At 44.6% G+C, this 20,571-nt stretch overlaps 1 protein-coding gene across 1 annotated transcript; it reads left to right on the top strand.

The window, feature by feature from the left end:
• Window positions 1-4,428: 4,428 nt before the first annotated feature.
• Window positions 4,429-18,801, top strand: IL12B (interleukin 12B). The gene is made up of 8 exons (XM_047731609.1): window positions 4,429-4,504; window positions 8,177-8,264; window positions 11,477-11,752; window positions 12,282-12,399; window positions 13,875-14,092; window positions 15,531-15,688; window positions 17,027-17,158; window positions 17,669-18,801. Exons 2-7 carry the CDS (start codon window positions 8,177-8,179, stop codon window positions 17,156-17,158), a joined length of 990 nt encoding a protein of 329 aa, XP_047587565.1. The 5' UTR covers window positions 4,429-4,504; the 3' UTR covers window positions 17,669-18,801.
• Window positions 18,802-20,571: the final 1,770 nt, after the last annotated feature.

The raw sequence follows: 20,571 nt of genomic DNA, 5'->3' as shown, positions 1-20,571 counted from the left end.
GTCTAAGTCTCTAAGGAATTTTGGAAGCAAGTTTTCCAGGACCTTGAGGGAGCTAGCTATTGTTGGGAAAATATAATTTATTACTGTCTAATAAAGCCTTAGTCATGAGAGCCTTCAGATGTATATCACTGGGTCATATGCTTGAGGATGATTGCCAACATGTATCTTAGGTGGGGAGAGTGTAGAGATAAAAGAAGTTTCCAAAGGAATTTTTATATGTTTTTTAAAAAATTTTTAAAGATTTTATTTATTTATTTGAGAGAGAGCAAGAGATTGAGAGAGCACAAGCAGAGGGAGTGGCAGGCAGAGGGAGAGGGAGAAGCAGGCTCCCTGCTGAACAAGGACCCCCAATGCAGGGCTTGATCCCAGGACCTCAGAATCATACGTTAAAGTATACTTACAGGATCCTGGGGGTTGGGCTAAGATTGCATCTTGCCCTTAGTGAAGTTGTTAACATCGAGGCAGCTGAGTTCCTTGAGGTATGTCATCCTGCCCATTTCAAGGATTTCTCAATGGGCTATAGGTAGTAAGGAAACTCAGTAATTTTTCTTCTGCCTTTGTTTCCCACATCAGTTTCCACCTAGTTGGAATATCCATTCCTCAGGGATACTGATCCTCTCCACAGCTCAGGGCAAACCCAACTTATCTAAAACCTGACCTTCATTGTAAGCCCACTCTCCTTCTCAGTGATCAGTTTATAGGTGACCAGGGAGATGAGAAGAATATGGGGTCTTCTGGGACAAATTCTTTACTCCTAAGAGAGACACACAAGACAAAAAATGGTATCTTAAATGGTATCTGAAATGCTATTCTGTGTGGATTAATGCCTGGAATTGCAAAGTTATTTTAGGAGATTGAGAGAAGCTAGCTGGAGAATAAAGTCCAAATCACTTCCATTGATCCAGACAGAATATTCTAGAAGACCTCTAGCAAGACACAAGAAACCAAGAGACGCAAAATATACTGTTGTAAGAGCAATTTAAAGAAAAATATGTATAGTATGATACCATTTCTATAGCCAGATAGATATATATACATAGAAAAGGGTCGGGAGTAGACTCCAGAAGGATATACACCAAAATATTGGCAATGGTGACCTCTGCCAGTCATGTGAACCAGGGTTTCAACATTTTATTCTATATATATTTGTATTGCTTGAAGTTTTTATGGTAGCACGCATATAGGTCTTGCTTATGTAATTTTTTTAACATTTTAATTTTAAGAAGCATATGTGGCTTCCCCTTTATTTGAAACTTGCATTAGAAGCTCAGAGCATTCTTCTTCTTCAAAAAAAAATTGTGGTCAAAAAATGATCTTCAAGTTATTTTCGGTTTCTAGGGGGATCCTCTTCATCTTAGAGCTCAGCGCGCCTGCTATTAGTCAGTGGACCTTACTTTCCCATAGGAAGAACCACAGGGAGATCACAGCTGTGATCTCTGGGTTCCCTTTGCTTGGGGCCAGGGTGTGGATTGTAAAGCGGGACAAGGTGACAAACCTCTTCTGTTCAGGACAAACCGAGTCTGGCTGACATTACAAGGGTGCTGGCGGGCCTTGGGAGTATCCGGAGACAGAACAGCCAACACTGTGTCTGGAGTTGCAGAGTGGGCAGAGTTGGGCAGAGTGTCTCAAAGTGCAGGCCACGGTCCCCACATCAGAATCACCTGCAAGCTTGCTAAAGGGCTGGTTCCTGAGCCCCACCCCTGATCTACTAATAATCTCTGAAGGTAGGGCCTGAGAACCTGAATTCTTTATTGCCTGAAAGAAGACTTTCTCTGTGGATAAACTGGAGTCATCAAAATTCTCCTATGGGGCCCCATGTGGGGCTCTGTGCGCGGCAGGGAGTCTGTTTCTCCCCCTCCCTCTGCCTGCCACTCCCAGGGCTTGTGTTCTCTCTCTCTGTATCAAATAAACAAATAACATCTTAAATTAAAAAATTGGTCTTGTGGGGCAAGTGTGGGTTCTTGTTTCTCATCCTGGCTATCTGGATGCTCAGAGCCAAATGAAGGGCTCAGCTGGAGCCTCCAGGTTTCCCGGCTTGAGGACCATCAGGAGCTCTATTTCTGGCTCCTTGCATTAATTCTGTCACTCAACTTCTATGTCCCCTAGCAAGCTACCAAAAGTCTTCCTGGGACAGGCAGGATAAATAAATCGGTTGATAAAGCAGCCATTTATCAAGCACTTAGCCAGGATGCTGTGCTAAGTGCACTACATCTGACCTCATTAATCTCACAACAAAATGAAGATCAGGTACTATGATTAAACCCATTTTACAGGTGTGGGGACGGAGCCTTAGAAAAGGAAGGTGCATCGTAGGGGCTGGAATTCAGGTCTCTAACACCAAAGTCCATGCTCTTAAACACCTGCCACTACTTGTCCATGGTGTAGGTGAAGAGTAGTGGCTCTACACTTTCCACGCAGGACTGGTCCCACAATCTGAGTGGAAAGGGGGGTGCTTACTTTGAAGTTTCTTTTCCATAACTAGCACATTATTTTTACTTTCATTTTTATGTCCAAACCAGTTTTTTCTTACATTTTGGAGATGTTTTTATGAACACATTGGTAAAATGTTTTTGTCTTCTCTGTCTGATTTATACATCTGTGCATGTATATGTGTATGTACTTATGGAAGGACACAGAAGGGCTCACCTACAGTGATGCAGCCACTATAAATGAGTTACTGAAACTATCTCAGGTCAATTTTATAATAAGTTTTCCATTCAGTAATCTCTGATGATTTGTTGGGGGTAATAAATACGTTTTTTCAGAAAGAACTCTCGGAAATTGATACATATTTTAATCTACGTATGTGTGTGAGTGTATATGTGTATCATGTAACAACGAAAATCGATCTGCGGGAAGGTCCCTTCCCCATCATGGTCTAGCTATATTCCTCAGAGGTGCCCATCGTAAAAAGCAAAAGTGCACTCGGACACACACACACACACACACACACACACGGTATCATACAACCAAAATACAATGCAACTTACTTTGTTCATATCTACATATGTCTTGTCTTGGATACAGGAAGCCTTGCTTTCTTAAGTTGAGAAGACCCTCTGTTTCACCTGAAGCCCACACGCAGAGGAGATGGGAGAGGGCGCTCTGAGCTGTCTCAGCCGTCTCCGCTCAGCCAGAGCACCAGGTGGGATAACCAGTGGGACTGCCAAGTCAGCAGCACCCGCCCTCTCTGGATGGGACAAGCGGAGGAAGTGTGCGGTTGGGAAGCTCCGCCGCTCTCGCCCGGGTTTCCAGTTCTCCCGCCCGCAGAAACTACAGAGAAAGTTAGCATGGGAATCTGCGCCCTCCTGAAACTCTGCGGGACCCCAGGAACTTCCCACACCCCGGGGACGAGGGGCCACGCGCGGTAACGGAGATGGCGGCGGCGGGAGTGCACTTCGGGGTCCCAGGGGCTGGTCCGGCACCACCTCGCAGGAGCGCCCTCTGTCGGCGGCTCTGGGTACGGCCCGCGTCTGTGGGCTCGTTCTTGGTATAGGTGTTCTTGGTATAGGTGTTTATTCCCTCTTCGTGCGCAGTCGGCGTGAGGGTGTCTAACACTGTGTTCACCTTTCACCCCCCCAATGTTAAATTCCGCTAGGAATTTCTAATTCTGCTAATTCTGTGCATTGGTATAGAGCTCCTAGGGCTGTAGTTATGTGTGCAAGAGTGTGAGGTTATAGTCTAGGTGCCCAAGGTGGTGTGCCTTGAGTGTGGCATCGTTGTCTATATGCCTGATTGTGGATATTTCACTTTCTGCCCCCACCTGTCCGTGAGCAAGCACCTATGAGCATGGGCTGTACCCCTACATATTGGTGTCTTATTCATAATATACACACTTTTATCATCTTCCCAGGGCTCTGCCAGTATGAATGAGCAGGGCTGTGTGTGGTGCATGAAGCCACAGTAGGTGATAATGGTATGTTTCTAAAATCCAGATGTTAAAGGAATAATGTAGTGGAGGGGGACATCAACTATACTAAATCATTTGCCCTTCGTCTCATGTTCTTTTACTTAAGGAGAACCATAGGTTTGCTTTTGGACCCTCTGGCGGACAATTGCTTGATCTTGACCTGAAACTGGCCTCCTGTGTGATCTCTCCTTGGCCTTCCTTCTCCAGTCTGTGGAGCCCAGGGTGACTGCCTGCTTCAGGCTCTAAGTATATTGACCGTGATGTCAGTCCAAAGAAGTGAGCATCCCATCTTCTTCCTTTTTCCCCACCCAAAATTCATTTCCTCGTAGTTGATTACCTGGGATTTTGATGCCTGTGTTCCCTCAGCATTATTGATACACATGGGGGAAAAAAAAAGGAACTTCTTGAAATTCCCCTAGATGGCTTTGAGAGTTGTTTTCAGTGTTGCAACTTGAACAAGTCAGTTTCTAGTTTAAGTTACCATCGGAAAGCTTGGTAGGAGTCAGATATATAAGCTCCAGTAACAGTAACAGCAGCAGAAGAAGAAACAACAGCTTCAGACCCAGAGAACCCTGCTGCCTAGCTAGAAGCAAGGTAAGAATTTCCTTAGCCCTGACACCCCTCCGCAGGCCCGCAGGCCCGCAGGCCCGCAGACTCGCAGGCTGGCCAGGGGTAGCACCTTCTGAGTGCTCTCCCTGAGCCTGGCATTGTGGAGTGGGGGGATTTCTGGAGGCAGTCCTGGTGACTTACCTGTGGGGATACGAGCGCAAAGTCAGTACTTTGCGGACTGATGTAGAAAGTATCCATTTTAGAAGTCAACTAATAATAATTGTACACCAGGTTCTGTGAATGAATGTGTATTTTATAGAAAGGTTTGTTTTATCTTATTTTAAAGTGGTATGTACATAAAAGAATGCTTCTCAATATTAATGCCCATCAGTTAAATTGTATAACGTGAGTGGTGCTTTCCTTAGTACTGTAAACTTTTTAAAAAGCTGTTCATTCATTAAGTCAGAATGAATTCAGTAAACAATTGAATTTGTACTTACACCTCATTACTGGAAGGTGTCGAGCATCCTTGCTCCCTATTTGTCTTGGGTTCAAAAGTCAATTGGGACAGTCAACCAGAGTAACAGCTGGGTTATCCAGATTTTTTTGGATTAACTAACTTTGGTGCTACTTTTAAAATAAAAAGCAACTGCATTGTTTAAAAGTACTTCCTGAAGGGTTTCTAAATCGGTGAAGAGGGGAGAAAAAAAAGATTATACTGTGCTAGTGCTTTATAGTCGCCCAAGTAAATTGTGTGCAACAATTTTCAGGTTTTAAAAAAAATAACGATCAAGTTAAAATATTTTAACCAAGAGTTTACCAAACCCCAGCTGATGGTCCACTTTTTTCAAATAAGGGATTTCAAGATATTTGAAAGAATTTGGACTACCTCTTAGTGTTCATTTTATTGGGGTCTGAGATTTTACGGTTTCTTTACATTCATTCATTCTTCTAATAATTAATGAAATCCCTCTATGCTAGAATACTGATGCTAAACTCTGGGGGTGGGTATGTTATGGAATAAGAAAGACATTAACCCTCCCATCAGAGAGCTCAGTGTGGCAGGGAAGACAACCATAAAGAACTATATTACATTGTTACATATGTATGTATGTATGTTTGCAGTTGTATTAAGTGCTATGAATGGGACTTAGGGAGAGCATATAACCAAGCAAGCAAGAGTCCTGACTTCCTCTGGGCACCCTGCCAGATACCTTACCTGAATTCTTTCATTAAGTCCTCACCACAACAGGATGCCCACTTTACAGGTGGAGTGTGAAGCTTAAAGAAGTCAAGAGACTTGCCTAGAGTCCCACAACTCATCAGTGGCAGAGTTGGGCTGCCAGTGCAGGTCTGCCTGGTTCTGGAACTGGGGTCCTTTGAAGACTATGTCTTTTTATTTTTAAATCATAATTCTTTTTAAATTAAAAAGTAACAAATGAGATAAAACTTGGAAAAGGAATGCCCACCCAAGTGTCATGGGCATGCCCATGTTGGCACCAGCATTAGGGAGTGTAACCATACCAGAGGACTTGGGGCCCCTGTGTTCCGTATACAAGGATTTCAAGCATTTAGAAAACCTACAAGATTACATGGAAAAATATTTAATCCTCAAGACTCTCAAATTTAGCGTGCCAGTGAAACGTGGGCTGCGGAGTATAGCTCTCCGGTATTGGGTATCCACTGATCTGGAGAGTGACAGGGTAACTATACTGCCTCCTTTTTGGATTCCCTGGGTTCCATGGCTTAAAATGTGGGTGATACTAAAACGCAGGTTGTTTCTTAAAATCATCACCAGGGCTCCCTAGACCCTGAGGTGCAGTTGACCTGAAATTCTCAAACACATCTAAGGCCCTAGGAGGAAGTGCTGGACGCAGAGGCAAAGGGAAAACCCCAGCCTTAAGAGAGAGCAAAAGAATCACCAGCAGATGCCAGGAATCTCTTATTTCCCTTCCCAGGGTGCCGGCATCTGGGCTTTACAAGCCTGTGTAATTGCAATACCTTCAGGGCATTTCCCTGCCGTGGTATACAAAACAGACATATCAAATTTTTCCTTTGTCTCTTCCCCTTGGTGCAAGCTGACGTGTTATTGGTCGCTTTCACCAATATGTCATCTCGTTGCATTGTCTCAACAACCCTCTGAGATGGGTATCATGTCCATTTTATAGATGAGGAGACTGAGGCTCCGAGATCATTTGAGCAACATCACACAACTAGCGAGAGGAGGAACCAGATTCAAGGCCACATCGGCTTGACTCCAAGCCTGTGAATGTCCTAACTGATACCCTGTGGCAACCAGTGTGTTGGCACAGTCGTAACCTGGACTAAATTGTTAGACGTGCCTGTGAAAGCTGCGGGGACAGGGTGTGGACTCAACAGGAAGGCAGGATCTAGTCCCGTCCCTGCCACTCACAGCTTTTGTAATCTAAGGGAATAAAGCGCATGGCAAGGTTCCCCTAGGTTAGCAGCGGTCCTAACAAAGCCGTGATTTGTCAATATTCAATCACCCCAGCCAAGGGATGCTCATTTTTAAGGTATTTGACCAAAATTGTTGAGTCTTATTCTTCGTATGATTTACTCAGTTGTCTCTGAGCCCGTGTCCAGCTCAGAGAACACTGGTGCTTTCTGGGACAGATGGAGGTGTTTCAGAATGAAATTAAATAATAATCCTCTCTACCTAATTCAGAAGTAGGGTACAATTTTCACATTCAAATTATTGGCACAAATCCTGGATACTGCTCTAGATTTAGTTTTACTATGAGATGGTGGCTGATGGGGTACAAAGTGATGCATTTCACTTCTCATAGTGGGTATATCAGTATTTTATGGGCTTCTCCCAAAGAACATCTTGATTTTTCAGAGCAGCAGGCCCTGAACACAGGTGAAACCAGGAGTTCTCAAAGTGTGGTCCTTGGGGCAGCAACATCAGCCTCACCTGGAAACTCTTAAGAAATGCAGATTCTGAGGCCCCACCTCCCTCCACCCCCTGGCTGGTCTGGTCTCCCTGACCAGAGATCATAAATATTTGTTGAATGAAAGTGTTTGGTCCTAGAAGGCAGGATCCAGCCCCAAAATTTACTCCTAATGACTCTAGCCCAACATTACTTGCTTACCCATACTTACTAGGTAAACGGCTATTTTACCTGGTAAGTACCAAGTATATCTTGGCTGAATGTTGACCCAGACAAGTCGTGTTCCTTCTCGGAGCCCTGGTTTCTCAGCTTCAAAACAAGAAGACTCTATCAGAGGGTTGGTCTCCTTCAGCTCCAGACAGTCTGTGGTTCTCTCTTTGGAGATGTCCTTACCCAGAGACTGGCACAGGGCTCCTGTGATTCACGTCGTATCAGCCTGACAGTGCAGACAGGAAAGAGAAAAGTTAAGATTAAAAACAATGTACAGGGGCACCTGGGGGGCTCAGTGGGTTAAGCCTCTGCCTTCGGCTCAGGTCATGATCCCAGGGTCCTGGGATCGAGCCCCACATCAGGCTCCCTGCTCAGCGGGGAGCCTGCTTGTCCCTCTCCCACTCCCCCTGCTTGTGTTCCCTCTCTTGCTGTGTCTCTCTCTGTCAAATAAATAAGTAAAATCTTAAAAAAAAAATGTGCATAGAATGGATATGGTTTGCAAAGCAACTGAATAGCTACTGACATCATCTCTTCTATTTTCCCTCCTCTTCTTTCTCTTTCCCTCCTTCTTCTCCTGTTTCTCCCCCTCCTACAGATGCACCCTTGGCAGCTGGTCATCTCCTGGATTTCCCTGGGTTTGCTGGCATCTCCCCTCATGGCCATTTGGGAACTGGAGAAAAATGGTAACCAGGCTCTCCTTCTCTGCGGTGGCCCCGAAACCTAAGCCCGGACTTATCAGGCAGTCCCTGGGGGGAAATCAGACCGAAAGGGGCAACCAAGCCTTGGGGCCTCCTAGTGAGTGCCATCACTGGGAAAATGCGGGCCATCTGTAATTCCTTCACCTTTGAGGGCAACCATGTCATTTGGCTTTCATATTAGATTCCAGAATAGGAACTTTTTATAGACTATGTTGGGAAAGGCTATATGGACTTCACGAGTATTACTAAAACCCAACTATATCATACAATGAAAATTCCAAAGTGAAGGATTTGGGAAGATTAAGAACTATGTTCCATCATCCGCCCTCCACCTCCCAATATCACTCCCTCTGTAGCACGGAGAGGACTCACCTCTGACCACGCACTTTAGGGGAAGCATAGGATTTAGACTCACATTGATTTGGGCTCAAAGGCTGACTCTGCCACTCTCAGTTAGGTGACCTTGAGCTGGGTCACCTCTAAGGCTAAGTTTCCCCAACTGTGAACTAGGGATTTTAAAGTGACCACCTAATACATGGATGATTGAATGTTAATGAATGCAGGGGACAACTCAACACCTATGAAGGGAGAGTAATGTTAGCCAGATTGTTTTGGTTGTTTAAAATGATGTCTCTGGTGATTCAAGAGAACCTGTTTATAAGCCCAATGATCAAAAAATTACTAGTAGAATAATAGAATAGGTAGGCATTAGTAAAAGGGATTCCTCTACCCTATTATCTCTCAGACGGTAAACAATGTATTAATTGTTGTTAGCTGTTCCTGAAAGATCTTCAAATATTTCTAATGGAAGCCAACATAATGTTGGCAATTACCATCTGTAATTGTATAATGGTAATGCAAGTTAATATTAATTGAGCACAGTATCTCATTTAATTCTCACAACGGTGAGAAATAGGGACTGTTCATTTCCCATTTTACCGATGTTGTAAATAGAGGCTACCGAGATTAAGTTAACTTCCTCAGTTTAACAGACCTGGGAAGGATAAAACAGGGACGATCCCAATACTGTCTCACTTCAAAGTCTGTGCATTTAAGTATTTGAAGAAGGTTTTATAAGAGAGACGTAAAGCAACGTTTCCTACGTGCTTGGAGCACAGAAGGAAATAGGCATAAGTTAGAAGTGAAGACATTTCAGCTGACGACCAGAAATAATCTGTGGGTAGTCAGGAGAGTACCACCCTAGAAAATGGATACTTGAAAAAATTTTTGGCCTATCCCTCCATTCTTAATCATTTTGGGAAGGCAACAATCCAGCCATGTCCCCTCTGCCTGAGGAACCTTTGAGTTTTAGACCCTCCCTTGAGTAAAGGCAAAAGCCTGATGCCAAATCCCTTCCAACCCTGGGATTTTTAGTGAGCTCAGGAAGCGTGGCTCTTACATAGTTAACCCTGAAGTTACTTCTAATTTGGTAAACCACAGAAATTCCAGGAAGTGGTTGTGAGGAACAGAGGGCAGATGACTTTGGAGGCAAGATAAGGTGATGAGGCCAGGCACTAGGTTCTAGAAGCCCTTCCTCAGCCTCCCTCTTGCAGTTGCTGTCCCCTACCCCTGAGTAAAGGTCTTCTAGGTCTTCTGAGTCTTAGTTGTGACAGGAAAATAGCCTTGCTGTTCAGTTACTGGTAGAACTAGAGAAAGCCAAAGGTGCCACGTGGTTTTATATCAGCAAAGCTAATCATTTCCAAAGACTTGTTTTTTACCTCATGTCTTTGTTACCCATTCGGTAGCTATAAATCCCTCTAAGGTAAAGTGATAACTTTATATCCCATAGTGCTTTACATCTGGATGCCAACAATAAGAGTCACCATTTATAGAGCATGTAAGGGCTCTATATTAAGCTGTTGTATGAATTTGATTGTATCATCCATGTCTCGACCTGCTGAAGCAAGCACTAATAATTTTGGTCATTTTGAAAATGATGACACCAAAGCTTAGAGGAATTGAATATCTTGCCTGAGGCCACAGGCAAGTATAAGATATGGAGCTGAATCTAAACTCAGACCAACGTGACTCCAAAATCCAGGCTCTTAACCAGTGTGGCTGGCTCTCCAATTTGAGAGGGCATCAAAATCGTCTGGAGAGCATAAATGACAGACCCTCAGGCCCATCCCAGAGTTCCTGATTCGACAACCCAGATTCTGTATTTCCTGCACTTTCCTAGTGCTGCTGCTGATCAGTGATCAGGCTTGGGGAACCATGGCATTAAATGACTAGTTCATTAATAAGTGATGCACACAGGAATGAAGCTGGAATGTGACGCATTCATTGAAATACTCTACTGGGCCATTCCTCAAGTGCCAGTTTAGATACTCAGGTTAGAGAGCCAATGCCAAGCCAACAAGGCAAAAGGCCTGAGATTTTGCTCTTGTGCTTCTAACTTGATGTAAGCTTGTGTAGTTTCTTGGTTTTGGCATGCTCCTCTATGACATGGGAAGACCAGTATCTACTGAACCACTTCATAAGAGAGTAAAATTGCTTAAAAAAATAGAACAAATACCTCCATTGCTGAGTTTTATGTGGTAGGAACTAAATCCTCAAATGCCCATGGAAAGTTCTAGGGCAGTTTCTCTGTACAGTCATCTGACCAAACATTGTTGTGTGAATAACAATAACCAACACTGAGTTTACAGTGGTAAGTGCCATGCTAAGTGATTTATATGTTTTTTTAAATTTAATCCTCATAGCCAAACCTATGACATAGGTACTATTATTGTCGTTTTACAGATGAGGAAACTGAGGCTCATGGTGATTTATTACCTTGTTCCAAATCCCCTAGCCAGTTAATGGGGACAGGATCTCAGTGCTGGTCAGTTTTCTTGACATGGCTGTGCCCTGCCATATTCTCCATGAAACTGAAATTGTGCTGGAAGGTTCCTGGTAAAGAGTTTTGTGCTGTTCACATTTTTCGATTGCATCAAGGCCTTCCCCATCTTGCCAGGGAATCAGGTTAATTATTAAAGACAGGTTGCCAGTTAATGACTCCATAAAACTCTTTGCTTATCTCTTCATGACCTTAAACCCAGGTAGGGTCCAGTGACCTGAGATCAGTCATCTCAGCAAGCATTTGCCTCAGCAAGGCAAGGTCGTGCTCTGCAGTACAAATGCACAGGGGTTCCTAAGACCAAGTCCCAGGGTTCATGGAGCGTACAGTCCAGTTCTCCACTCCCTGTGCTCTCCAGTTTATGTTGTAGAGTTGGATTGGCACCCGGACGCCCCCGGAGAAATGGTGGTCCTCACCTGCCATACCCCTGAAGAAGATGACATCACCTGGACCTCAGACCAGAGCAGTGAAGTCTTAGGCTCCGGTAAAACCCTGACCATCCAAGTCAAAGAATTTGGAGATGCTGGCCGGTATACCTGTCATAAAGGAGGCAAGGTTCTGAGCCATTCGCTCCTGCTGATTCACAAAAAGGAAGATGGAATTTGGTCCACTGATATCTTAAAGGAACAGAAAGGTAATTCCGTTCGCTCAGAGGATGTCAGTTTTCTCTTGTGCTCCATAAGGAATAAATAAAAAAATGTAAAAGGTTAAGACGTGACTAGCGTAGTGAAACAACTAATATCAAATCCCTTACCGAAACCACCTGTGTTCTTCTTTGGTTTCTTAGACACTTTGGGTGATCAGCCCTCCCAATTTCATGTTGAGAGATTTTCATGGTGAAGCTGGGTGGTTTTCCTGAAGTTCTTTTTAAATGGCTAATGGGAATTAACCGATGTGGATATCAGCCCTGGGATGGCAACCTTGAAAACCTGAATACCTCCCTCTGATGTATTAGGTGCATAGTGTACTCTGCAGCATCAGCAACGTATTGAGACATTCTTAGTCCTCTCTGAACTGCCTGTCAGGGGGTTCATCATTTTCCAAGGGAATAAATGGAAGGTCTTCATTCCTGAACCCCTCGGTGGCCTGTGGTTCACCACAACTAAAATTGATCTGAAAGAAAACCTCCAAATATTGAATTTTTTTGTTCTCTTCAAATCCAGAATCCAAAAATAAGATCTTTCTAAAATGTGAGGCAAAGAATTATTCTGGACATTTCACCTGCTGGTGGCTGACAGCAATCAGTACTGACTTGAAATTCAGTGTCAAAAGCAGCAGAGGGTAAGTGAAACCATGTCGATTTCTCAGTATTTTGCTGAAACTATTTCATTAAGAAAGTAAGGGCAACCCTGCCATGGGCTATCAGTTAATGATAAGGGAGAAAACAAAGTCAAGCCTATATTTTTTCAACACCCCTCCTGCCTAAATTGGGGAAAGAACATGGAGATATAAGCTAATCGCCTGAACAAATGTGTGGGTTAGAACAGGATAATCTTGGGGCCTGAGAATAGCCTCTGCTCATTTGAACCCACTCATGCAGATTGCCTGGCAATGCTTCATTAAGGCTCATAGCACCATGGGGAGGGATAAAAGGAGACATGGAAGCTACGAATCACTTGCCAAAATTGCACCTTGAGATGAAAATAGAAACAAGAGCTCCAGGGCATAGATCTTGAAAGCCCTGAAACCAACTCCAAAATCCTGAGGCTTCTAGAAATTTTCCCAGAGCTATCTCAACTGCTTTCCTTCTGCCGACACCATTAATCCAAAGTTCATTGTCTGATGCACTTGGACTTCCCCTAAGAAACCAGTTTCCATGGATACTGAACCTATGTTAAGCGGTCTGTGTGTCTTCCCTCACTCTATCTAGGTTCCTGAACAAGGCGGGGTGACAGAGCAAACCCCAGGTGATCAGCCTGGTCTGGCCACCATTTAACTGAGCACATTAACCTCCAGGGTCTCCCTTTTCCATCTTGAAAATGAGAATGCTTACTAAGGGAACGCTTATACAAATGCGCAGAGACGCAAATGCCAGTGCTCGTTGTGATGTTTTTGGTAATCAGCAGGGGAAAAGTTAAAGTGCAGTGCCTTATCCTCTAGCTTAATGTGACACCATCAAAATGGATATCCCAGCCTGTGTGGTCTACCTTGGAGCACTCCCCATATGTTCAGAAGGGGAAGAGATGGTTATAAACCACATACACATATACATAGTTGGATCTTATTTAATGAAAAATAAAATCGTTCTGAGTGCATTTAGACCAAATATACGTGAATCCATATGTACATGTGGACATATGATTGCTTTGAATATTCAGAGACAACGGTCTGTAGGGGTACAACAAGGTATGAATAGTGTTTCTATCTGGGGAGTGAGATTAGGGTTAAAAGAGGCACACACATTTCATTTACATGCATTTTTATCGTTTTAATTTTTTTATAATTAACACGTATGGATTTTGTCATTACAATGGGGAAAATGCATTTAAAATTGTAATAAGGAAATTTGACCAAGGGCTCTGGATCTAAACATTTCTGGATTCATTTAGGCCAGAGGCGTGGACATGCAAAGCTATCTCTAAATATTTGTACCACCTCTTGTGGTAAAGCTTGTTCTCCCAAGGAGGGCTTTCTTACCCCCTGAGAAGAAATCAAACCCATTGGAGAAATCGTGTCCTCCAACAGCTGTCTGACTCCAGCCGCTGGGAACTGACCATAGATGGATGACACGGGGTAATGTATGTCTTTGATTTCAGCCTCTCTGACCCCCAAGGGGTGACGTGCGGAGCAGTGACACTCTCAGCAGAGAGGGTCAGAGTGGACAACAGGGATTATAAGAAGTACACGATGGAGTGTCAAGAGGGCAGTGCCTGCCCTGCCGCTGAGGAGAGCCTGCCCATCGAGGTCGTGGTGGGTGCTATTCACAAGCTCAAGTATGAAAACTACACCAGCAGCTTCTTCATCAGGGACATCAGTGAGTTTGCCAAATTATATATGCTTCATAAGGATAAATGCCATTTGTCACATGTCCCCAATGCCCCATGCACCGAGGCGAGGGGTTTACATTGCATTGTCTCCTTTATTCTGTACCCCCCCCCTCAAAGAGTACAATGTGGATACTATTCTCTGCGTTTTCAGGAAGAGAAAATTGAGTCTCAGACAGGTTAAATAATTTGCCCCGGACCTCACAGCTAGCCACTCAGACCCAGCTCTGCCCCACTGGAAAGAGCAGGCTCTTGGCTACCCTCTGCCTGTTGCCCAGGCAGCTTCCATGGTGAATCCAGGAGGACCCCCTCAAGCATAATATTTATATTCAGAATGAAAGCTTCTCTGCTAATTATAGTTATTCCCAGCCAGTCTTTCTCTAGCATTTGGGGGGGGGGGGGAGGAAATCTTCATTATTGGAATATAAGCCCCTCCAAAATGGACATCTATTTTTTCAATCAGCAGATGGAGACTTTGCCATTTGTCACTTCCTTTGCCATTTAGCCATTGGGCGTTCCTCATGAAGTAAAATTCATAGAACCACAGAGCTTGCTCGAGCATTTGTGGAGAAATTACTCTTGGCAGGTAGGGGGAGGTTTGGGTTCACAGAGGATGGCCAGGGAAGGTCTCTCGGAGGTGATATTTGGCTGAGTTCTGAAGAAAAGATGTCGTCAGTTGTGTTAAGAACAGAGAGAAGAGTATCTGAAAAGCATCTACTAGGAGCTATGGTCCTTGGGCTTTGGACATTCCATAGACTGTCTCCCCTGCCCTCATCTAAACAAAAGTATGCTACCTGAGGACAGAGTCTTTTGTAGTACTCGCTGCTATATCTTCCACATGTAGTCCAGTAGCTGGCACATAGCTGGTGCTCACTCCTCATTTATTGAACGAACGAATGAACGAATGAGCATAGAGACAATCGAGTTTAACTGCCACAAGGCAAGTCAGCGCCAGATGTCGTGAAAAGACAGCAGAAAGAGCACCAGATGGAAAATCTCTTACCTCATCCCTAGCAAGAGGCTCAGGTCAGGTCCAAGTTTGGTGTCAGGAGGGGTACTGAGCGCAGGGAGGGTGGTCCTTCCCCATCTCGCCCAGATGTGAGACTCTTGTTGTCTCTACGGAATTTCTTCTGAGCATAACGCTGAGATAGTTCCGCTCCCGGGGCTCATCGGCTTGTGCAGGGATGAGAAGGACTCTGAGCCTCTCTCAGGTTCAGCCAGAGAGGAGGGGACAATGGGTGAGAACACCAGCGTGAGCACCAGCAGCTGGGGTTCCTCATGTCTGCCAACCGGGTGCCCAGAGAAGTTAAGTAACCGTCCTCTGGACTCAGGGCTGGTCAAAGGTGAAAGTGGGATCAGAAGCCAGAGCTACCTTACACCAAAGCCCCCTCAGGCAAATAAAGGGCGTTGCTTTATCTTCTTCCACAGTCAAACCAGACCCGCCCAGGAACCTGCAGCTGAAGCCCTTACAAAATTCTCGGCATGTGGAGGTCAGCTGGGATTACCCCGACACCTGGAGCACCCCGCATTCCTACTTCTCCCTGACGTTCTGCGTACAGGGCCAGGGCAAGAACAATAGGGACAAGGTAAGCTGTGACTCCAGGGCCACATAGTCAGGTTTGTGGAGGTTTATGGAGGCCCACTTAGCACTTTCTCCGGGCCCGAGACGGCTTCAAGGGTTTCACATGGATATCTCACTTAATCCTTCACGTAACCCTACAAAGGCAGACGGTATTATTACCAACACTGCACCAGAGAAGACAGTGAAGCTCAGGCAGGTTAAATGACATACCCAGAGTTAAACCTGCTGGGAAGGGTCAGAACCAGGAAACCAGTCTGGTGGGCACAGATCCTATGTACCTAACCACGCTCCCTCCTCCAGTATGGATGGTCATTAATTCTTGTGCTCAGACTTGGTCCTCATGTAGGAAATCTGAGCTCCAGGAACCTCAAATCATCGTTGTTTCAATTTAGTGAGTATAATGAATGCTAGAACATACATGTGATGTCTCACCCCAAATGGGTAATTCCCAACCTATCGTGAAGCGATTTTGAGCAGAATGTTAGTGCTTACATAGGCTAAGACAGTGGCTTTCAAACTTTCCTGCATTGGCATCCTAATCCCAAGGTCCAGAAGGCACTTTTACAAAGTCCAACCCTCCTGGGATCCCGGTTTTAGAAACCACTGGATAAAGGCCTTATTCAGGATAGTGTTCACATTTGGTAGAAATTCAGTCATTTAGTCACTCCTTGAGAATTATTTTTTTGTATGGGGATGGGCTATTCTGGAATAGATTTTACCTAAATATTATTTTAAATCTTGATATGTATCTTCCCTACATAAGATTTATATCATTAATAGATAATATTGACTGAACACTTTCTACTGATTAGACTTGGCTGAGGGTTTTACATGAGGGTTACCTTTAACTTTTACACATCTGTGAGATAGGAATAATTCCTATCCCTCTTTTATAAAGGATGAAACTGAGACACAGAGCCCAAATCATCTTCCTGTGGTCACACAGCTAAAAGTTAGCAATGCCTGGATTTCAGCACATTTTCTGATAAAAGGATCAGGATATAGTATTTCAGAATACCCAGGGGACAGCTAGAGCATATATGCCTCTGTCCCACCATTGGCCTAGTACAGGGGTGAGTGTGCACGGGGCCTTCAGGCAAGGCAGCTATTCTAGAAAGATGAAACCTGGACCAAACCATCTCTCCCTCTGTGCTGAAGTAGAAAAGCTGCACCTGTATTTAGAGCTTCTACCGGTAGGTGGCGCAAGTTCTACACACTCCACTGTTCATTGCACCTGTGGTGCCCAAAAACCAAGGTGTGCTTGTTTGGGGAGATCAAGCTTTGCAGAAATACACCCAGCCCATCTTGTGACTGCATTGCCAAAGACCTCTCTCCTTTGCAGAAAGAGAGACTCTGCGTGGACAAGACCTCAGCCAAGGTCACGTGCCATAAGGATGCCAAGATCCGCGTGCAAGCTCGAGACCGCTACTATAGCTCATCCTGGAGCAACTGGGCATCTGTGTCCTGCAGTTAGGTGAGCAGGCCCACAAAGGCCAGCCCAAACCTGCACACTCAGTGTCCCCGGGTGCAGGGCAATGGTGGGGGGGCAGGGTGGGAGAAGAAAGGGGAGATAGGGGGCCTGGCACACAGTCACCAGAGTCAGAAAGATACATTTGTTCATTAAACAGATACTATTTGATGCTCAGAGTGTTCTGGCACTCTGCTGGGTACAGAGATACTGTGGTAAAGAAAACGGGTGTGGGTCCTGCCTTCCTGGAGAAGGCAAACGAGAGAGAGAGGGGAAAAGTGGTTAAGAGTCAGAGCAAGAATAGCTTGCAAGCTGTCTTCGGGAGTTAGACCCTTATCCTGGGCACCCTTGGTGGGGGGACACCAAAGGCAAACGAATCCTAGACCACATAAGGACAGGCTGGGCCCTTCCAACTTGGAGTCCCAAACCCAATTGCCCCAGTCATGTGTTGTGTGAAATAAGAAGGCTTTGCTGCCACATTTCTAATTCACAGAAACTGTTGGTGTTCTTTTTCAGGTTCCAATCCCAGGATGAAACCTTAAAGGGAAAGTGGAAGTTATTATGCAACATTTTTAAAAACTCAATAGAATAGGCCCCCAAAAGTTATTTTCTACCTAATTTGCTTTTTGTAAAGGATCGTGGTCATGTCTTTGCAGTATTTTTACATTTACATGCCAAATGGCCACTGAAATAATCAGCTCCTTTATTTATAGGTTTTCCAGTGACCAGGTTGCCGCTGACCTTAATGCTATTTAAATATTTAAGTAATTTATGTATTTATTAATTTATTATTTTTATTGAACACTTGTGTGCCAAGAGGTATTGTATGTTTTCTACTCTCAGGACCTGATCTGTAAGGAAGAGGCCCTGTTATGCAAAATGTGAAATTATGTGTTATTTTATACTGACAGCTTCTCAAGCGAGACTACAAGTACTTCTGTTTTATGACAACCAGTGAGAGCACAATGTTCTGATGCCAGCACCATGATATATTTGTGATGGATGAGAACACAGAAGTAGTTAAATAGAGGCATGGAGACACGGATTCATTTGAGAAGGTTCTGGAGATGGAGATGTTAGTTTCTGTATCCATGAAGACTTCCTGGAGGTGGTGTTGATAAAGCAGTGCAGGGCCACCTGCCCTTCTAAGCAGGTTTAGTTTTTGGATGGCTGAATTTAGAAAGGGCTGAAAAAGTAGCGGAAGTCAAAATTCAGCTTCCGCCACAGGGGCAGTCCTTAACCCCATCCATCTGTAAGACTTAGAAGAGGGACCCAGAGACATTTTAAGTGTCTGGAAAGTAAAAAGTCAGGAAGGAGAACCAGTAGGGCCAACCACATAAAATTGTCAGATTCACCAGCTGCTCCTTAATAGCCACACAGGAAAGCACACAGCTGCAAAGAAAATGATCACGAATTGCTTACTTGTCAGAGTGCGAGAAGCTGACCAGTGGATGTGACCAGAAGGTGCCCAGCACTAAGGTGCTACTTTTAGTAATTTAAGTAATGAATGTGCCTTCTGTAAAATGATTTCATTTGTTTTCTGTTTACTTGTGTTTACATTCTGACGATGAACCAATAAAAATAGAACTCTTCTTTGCAATGATATTTTGGGCTTTCTCAGCTGACTTGAGGATCCTATTCCCACATTGACTGGGACTGCATTATTTTTCCCCTGCCATTTCAGAACTGCCCTCCTTTGAAGCAATTTCACTTCCAGTTCTGCAGAGCTGCCCTTTCCCTTTATAGGATTCCCAAAGTCAGAGTCTCGCTGAGCTCAGAGGAATGTCCCCGTGGTCCGCACGGGCACCGAACTGCCCTTTGCTCTCTTTAGAGTTTGGATGCTCTCGCTTCATTCCCCTTCTAGCCTGGAATTGACTCTATTAGTTCCAAAGCGTCATGAAATAAAACTCCAACCTGGTAGAGTCATGAGCATCCCCCCAGAGGGCCAGATCTGGTGTTCATAGAGGGTTCGTCATGTGTCTGGACATGTGCTAGCCCTTGAGGTTGAGGAGTTCCAGAAAACCTCACATTGCCTTCCCCCAAACAGTGCCCACTCCTGGCACAGTTAGAAGATAGGGATGAAAAGTTAACTTCAGTACCATGAAATGCTAAAATGTTCAGCTTATGGTACCCCAGGTAAGAACAAAAGAGAAGAATCAGTGTAACCTGGAGTTGCCCAGGAGGGCTCAATGGAGAAAGGTGGGGGTGCAAAGAAAGGGCAGAGCCTGCCGACTCCTCTTTGGTGCCTCCCATGGAAAGAGCAAGTTGGAGGATCCAAGAGAATGGCGTCCATTCTCTACGATCTTCGATGGCTAAGTGTACATACCTGGGCTATTCCTAAGGGAAATGTAATAGGGATGTTGTACATGTCCTTATTTGAAGTGTTTCCTGGAGCCCTTATTCTACTCTGCTTCTGACCTGGAGGAATGGTGGAAAGGTTGTCATCCTAATACTACTTTTGAAACCCATCATCTCGTATTATGAGCCCACACTTGATAGCACATGGTTGGTTAATAACAACTCTTTGTCCTCCCACAGGGCCTTTCATCTAGAGATACCCAAACACTTAATGGGCAGTTAATGAACAACGCTAACCGAGAAAAAAAAATAATTAATCACATATATAAGTACAGAGATCGGGGACCTTTCCCAAAACTTCCGGCCAGCATGGGGCAGACCTCAGATGTCTGGCTCCCACCTGACATGACCTCTTAGCATTCAAGTAATTTTAATTTCAGCACATGCACTGAATAGTTTTTGTCTTTGAAAGATATTCTTCAGGACAGTCCTATTCTATGGGGTGTCTATTCCCTACAAATGTATCAAATGTTCGAGCAAAAAGCTCAGGACTGGGAACCAGGAGACTGGGCCTGGGCCTAGCCAGCCCTGCTACATGTCCATGTGACCTTCAACAGGACACTGGGCACAACCTTCTGGCTGTCCCATCACTGCTCACTCTCAACTTCTTCCTCTCCCAGTGGCCCTCCCGAGGTCTAGGTTTGGGAAGCTAAGTAATCACTTTTCGAGCCACGCTGGCTTCTCAGCAAGGCCATGAGACCTAGTTTCAGCCCATGATACGTAAGAAAATTTGGCTGGCATTCTCCTGAGAAAAGACAGAGCCAGGGCAAACATTACCCATTCCCTCCTTCCTTTCTTGAGCAGATGAAATTTAAGAAGTCTCAGAGGAAACCCCTGCAATCAGAATGGAAACCACCAGGCTGAGACTATAAAGATAAAAAGACTCAGACCCTAGCAACATCAAGAAGCTGAACCGACCCCTGTAACTACCTACCCCAAACTTCTTGTGTTAGAAAGAGAGACCTATGTGTGTGGTTTTTAAAATTCTGGTAGAATACACATAAGAGAAAATGTACCATTTTAGCCATCTTTAGGTGTCACATTCAGTGGCATCTGCTATA

This window comes from Lutra lutra, chromosome 5 (genome assembly GCF_902655055.1).
Source record: "Lutra lutra chromosome 5, mLutLut1.2, whole genome shotgun sequence".
NCBI classification, from domain to species: Eukaryota; Metazoa; Chordata; class Mammalia; order Carnivora; family Mustelidae; genus Lutra; species Lutra lutra.
This window is presented reverse-complemented; position numbering and strand designations above follow the sequence as displayed.

What these genes read in the sequence shown, in the direction of transcription:
- IL12B (XM_047731609.1), top strand. Translation starts at nt 8,177, where the DNA reads ATGCACCCTTGGCAGCTGGTCATCTCCTGGATTTCCCTGGGTTTGCTG. An exon ending in TATCTTAAAGGAACAGAAAG is followed by an intron (nt 11,753 to 12,281) that starts GTAATTCCGTTC and finishes CTTCAAATCCAG; the next exon opens with AATCCAAAAATAAGATCTTT. An exon ending in CTTCTTCATCAGGGACATCA is followed by an intron (nt 14,093 to 15,530) that starts GTGAGTTTGCCA and finishes CTTCTTCCACAG; the next exon opens with TCAAACCAGACCCGCCCAGG.